The sequence below is a fragment of the Poecilia reticulata genome, linkage group LG8 (genome assembly GCF_000633615.1).
Source record: "Poecilia reticulata strain Guanapo linkage group LG8, Guppy_female_1.0+MT, whole genome shotgun sequence".
Lineage (NCBI taxonomy): Eukaryota > Metazoa > Chordata > Actinopteri > Cyprinodontiformes > Poeciliidae > Poecilia > Poecilia reticulata.
In genome coordinates, this window is record NC_024338.1 from 26,854,721 (window position 1) to 26,859,416 (window position 4,696).

Below are 4,696 nucleotides of genomic sequence, written 5' to 3' on the forward strand. Positions count from 1 at the left end.
CTACTAAAACTACTACCACTACTACTCCTACCACTACTACTTCTACTACTACTACCACCACTCCTACTACTACTAAAACTACTACCACTACTACTGCCACTACAACAAGAAGCACTACAAAGCCAACAACAAAACCACTGACCACTACGGCCTCAGCAGCAATAAAACTCACAACAACCAACGTCATCAAAACAAGAACAAAAGCTACAAGTACCTCAGCACCGTCTCCTACAACGACCACATCCACGCCCAGGCGTAAGTACTGATCACGCGTAGACTGGAAAGGTTTGGGTTTGACCTTAGACTTGGAGAAACTGAGTATGACCCATTTGATGAACCCAGAGTTTTATTGACTGTTTGACCGCTCCCTCTCCAGCTGTAGCTTGTGGCGAAGCCCCGTTAAACTCCGGTTCCCCAGATGGAAGCTTGTCATCAGAAGGCGAGTGGCCGTGGATGGCCAGTTTGCAGAAAGGAGGAAAGCATGTCTGTGGAGGGACGCTGGTGTCTGAGGACAAGGTTCTGACCAATGCCAACTGCATTCCAGAGTGAGCTCCAGTAGAGGACGCTGTTCAGCCTGACCTCACTAGTTGTACCATTTTGGGTCAATTGTGTTTTATTCTCTACTGTTTAAAAATGTGTTTGAAAGCCTCAAATGTCAGCCTCTGTTGTAATGCCAATCCATTTTTTCTATGAATAATTAGAGAAGTGCTTCTTAACCGGCTGTTTTTCAGCAGTTCTACATCTTGACTCCATTCTCTCCATCAGAAACTCTGTTGTGTCTGAATACACCGTGGTGTTGGGTCGTCTGAAGCAGAACGGATCAAACCCTTCTGAGCAGTCTGTTGCTGTGGGAAGCATCACTCGGAGCAACCTAACAGGTTCTAACATCGCATTGCTTCAGCTGTCAGCCAAACCCAAACTGACCGACTTCGTCTGGCCCATCTGCCTGGACAACGGAAGAACCTTTGCACAGGGATCCACCTGCTGGGCTGCTGGCTGGAGCTCTGTGAATGGAGGAGGTGAATCAAACACACAGCAATGTTAACCCTAACAATCAGACATGAACATACGGTTATTAAACTAAAGTTTCCTCTCCATCATGTAGCTGATAAAGTTCTTCTGAAGTACCAGACCAAGGTTTTAAGTTGTGGGATTGATTCAGGAAACGACACCCTGTGTACCGGAGTGTTTACACAGGAACAGGTGAAAAACTTCACATTACTGTTACACATGCAGATAAAACCTTTGAACGCTGTTTGTTCACAAATACGAATTAATAAACTGGATTATAACTGATTGTTTTTATGTTGGCCAGTTAAAATCCTCCTCCTCCCAGATTAAATCCAACACAGAAGCTGTTAGAGCTGCTGATGGGGCCCCTCAGTCAGATTCTGCCCCAGGCCCCATYAGCCTTGGACCGGCCCTGCAGGATGAGTTAAACCTGCTGCACTGAGCAACAAACAGGAGATTTAATATAATGCAGCTAATGTAGCTTTAGCAGCTCCAACATTTCTGTCTGTTGAGTTTTAATAAGAATCTCAAACTGTTTTGGTTGCTGGAGTTTATGGGACGAGTTTCTCAGATCTYCTCGCTCATTAACTCTGACTAATGGACAAAGCTTCTGATMTAGTTTGATTCATCATGTAACCAGAAAAATAATAATAAAATAATATAAAACCAGCGTAAAGCGTGACTACGAGGCTAAAGCTCCTCACCTGGCTGAACCTGCATGATGAGGTTAGCGCTGGTTCGTTAGCCGCTAAAGCTCCGACCAACCAGGAACACAGACATGAACTTTACAGGGSAGACAGCGCCACACGCTGGGCAGCGAGGTGAGATGGAAACGCTGCATAATTGTTTGTTCACAAAGATAAATCATTCTCATTGCTCCTCAACTCCACTGAAATCATCTACAAGTTATTCCTGTGGTTCACATAGAGCTGCTCAGCCTGAGCAACACGGCGGGTTTAGACTCTTACCTTGGTGTGGAGTTCTGTAAAGAATCGTAATTCCTCACAGGGGGTTGATGTAAATCTCCATACAGGTCAGCCTGAGTCCAGTTTGACTGAAAAGAGGAGCGCGATCCCTGCTGAGGTAAACTTGAGATCAAGCAGCGCCGAGGCGCCGGCTGTGATTGGTCCGCTCTGCCGGCTTCAAGTAATAAACTGTAAACTACTTTTAGAAATAAATTTTCTCCACCAGTGAATCACTCAGCAACAGAAACGCTTTCAATCCGGATTAAATAAAAAAATAAAAAAAAACCTTTTCTTTTTTTGGTTTATTAATTTTTCCAAAAATAAGCAACACTTGGCCTGGTAGCTAGTAAAGCATGGTGGGCTGCCAGACTTATAATACACTGGGGGAACCCCTGGGTAAAGGAGTGGTTTGAATCACCAACCAATTATTAATAATATAGCTATTACCTAGAGTAATGGTTGAGGTTCTTATAAGGAACCAGGGAATGATTTACAAGACACCAAAGTTTAATCAGTGTGTGGCAAAAGAAGCAGCAGCAGTCAGGAAGGTCTTACTGGCTTTCAGAAAGTAAATGTGTTTAATGACCTCTGACCTCTGGCGTTTTCATTCAGGGCTATTCTGGCGACCCGCTAATGTGTCAGCAGGAAGGATCTTGGTTCCAGGTGGTCGTGCTCTCGTCCGCTGAAATCCCTACCAGATACAAGCGCCAGGCTTCTTTTATGTCCTTTGAGAAACTGGACCGCTTCCAGGACTTCCTGATTCGCTCTCTGGGGCTGTTTCTGACTCCAGTCGTCAGGATCGACCCCGCCAGCACCAACAGCACCACCGCTGCTGCAACCGTCACCATGACGACGAGCAGAGCGACCCGGAACCCCTTTGCCTCGCTGCTCTGCCTGCACCTGCTCCTCCTGGCGGCGTGCCTCCACCTCCTCCCATAGACGTCCAGCTCCGCCTTTACATGATGTGATGCACAAATGAATGTAAGCTGCTGCTCAGGGGGCGCTGTGGGTGCAACCAGTCAGGTTCTGGTTCTGGTTCTGGAGGAGCTCCATCCACCTTTTCATCCTCAGGAAGACTTTGTTTTTCCTGAGTCATGTTTGGTTAGTTTGATGCAACAGCGTGGATCCAGAACCTGCTGGACATCAGCCGGACTGAACTACCTCACCGCGCTGCGGCGGACGTTCCTAATGTTTACATGAATGTTTGCACTGAAATGATTGAACGAAGCGAGTTTCATCTGATCAAATCAACGGCTGTCTCTCATGCTTTGATTGCACTTTACTGTAAAACTATTCAGAATAAATCTGTTTTCCTCTAAGCTGTGAAGACGTGTTGCTTGTTGTTCTGTGGTCGGTTTCGCCTGCTCAGGTTAAGGCGGCGCAACCTGAACAGACCACCTGACCATGACTCGCTCCAAGCTGCACGGCTTCTTCTAGTACGGAAACATCAGATTGAGAGCAAAACGTTTCCCCACCTGAGCTGCAGCTCCTCCAGAGCACCAGGCTGCTTCTCTTATCAGCCTGTCAGAGGTCAGCAACCTTCTTGTTCCTGCCCCTCTGCCCCATTACCTCTTTTATAAATAAAGGAATTCAACAAAATGTTATGTTAGGATTTCAGAACAAATTAAGTTTTACTCCAACACTTAAATTAAAATGGAGCACACAGTTTGACACGTAACATTAAATTATATTCAAAAACAAAGCATTAATGTATAAAAACAGAACTGGTCAAACCAGCCCTTCTTTTTGCTTTTAGAATAAAAACTTTATAGTTGGTTTAATAAGGGCCACAGTGAAGAGGCCAAAGGGCCATGTGTGGCCCAGGAGCCACAGATTGGAGACCGCTGGTCCAGTTGGGAACAGCTAAAGCTCCTTTACTTCTTTCTTACCGACCGTCACAAACAAAGTAGCCAGATGGGCAACATAACAGACTGAGGCAACCCGGCAAAGTCAGGGGTGTGAAGACTTTAGCAGAGGAGGGTCCAAACCGGCCGGGTTCCTGGTGCGGTTCCCACTGTCGCCGCAGAAACCCAGAGTGGAGCGACAGCACCATCTGGTGGTCAGACTGGGCGCTGCGTCCAAACAGACTCAGAAAACGGTTCGGAACCAGAGATGGGTCGGTGAAAACGGGTCGGTTTTGTTCAACAGAACCAGGCCAGCTCCATGTCATTCCTCTGAGCGGGTCAGAACCAGTTCTCGGTTCTACTTGATCCGGATCTCGAAGCAGAGGCAGTTGCAGGAGTCGCACTCTGGAGGCTGGCAGGTGCAGGCGCAGTCCATGCTGTAGCACTGAGGTCAGAGGTCAGAGGTCAGACTGACCACAGAGCACACTGGAGGGCCAGCTGTGGCCTCCGCATCCATCCATCATCCATCCATTGTATGGAGGACCAAAACTGACATAATAAAAAAATAAAAGAATAAATATATATTTAGTTTTCCCTTTTCCTAACACATGAGTTTCTGTCAAGTAATGTATATATTTTCTTTTTTTCATTTCCCCTAAGCATGCGTCAAAAAAGGTTGATATTTTGCTTTGACTTTTTTTGCTTCTCCCTTTTCTGCTTGGTCTTTTTCTGTTTGCTGTATTTCTGCTGCATCGACGTGTTAATGAGGAGAACGTCCAGCTATATAAAGGGAACACTTAAACTGCACAATATGACTCCAAGTAAATCAAACTTCTGTGAAATCAAACTGTCCACTTAGGAAGCAACACTGATTGA

The 4,696-nt window shown here is 46.1% G+C and overlaps 1 protein-coding gene across 1 annotated transcript; it reads left to right on the plus strand.

Annotated features, from left to right (window-relative positions):
- The first annotated feature begins 57 nt into the window (after positions 1 to 57).
- On the plus strand, positions 58 to 3,303 carry LOC103469497 (polyserase-2-like). Its single transcript, XM_008417206.2, has 5 exons — positions 58 to 255; positions 377 to 545; positions 766 to 1,019; positions 1,106 to 1,203; positions 2,589 to 3,303. The coding sequence occupies exons 2-5, from the start codon at positions 454 to 456 to the stop codon at positions 2,913 to 2,915; spliced, it is 771 nt and encodes a 256-aa protein (XP_008415428.1). The 5' UTR covers positions 58 to 255; positions 377 to 453; the 3' UTR covers positions 2,916 to 3,303.
- Positions 3,304 to 4,696: the final 1,393 nt, after the last annotated feature.

Coding starts and splice junctions, on each gene's coding strand:
- LOC103469497 (XM_008417206.2), top strand. CDS start 454: ATGGCCAGTTTGCAGAAAGGAGGAAAGCATGTCTGTGGAGGGACGCTG. Junction 1,020..1,105: donor GAGCTCTGTGAATGGAGGAG/GTGAATCAAACA, acceptor TCCATCATGTAG/CTGATAAAGTTCTTCTGAAG. Junction 1,204..2,588: donor GAGTGTTTACACAGGAACAG/GTGAAAAACTTC, acceptor GTTTTCATTCAG/GGCTATTCTGGCGACCCGCT.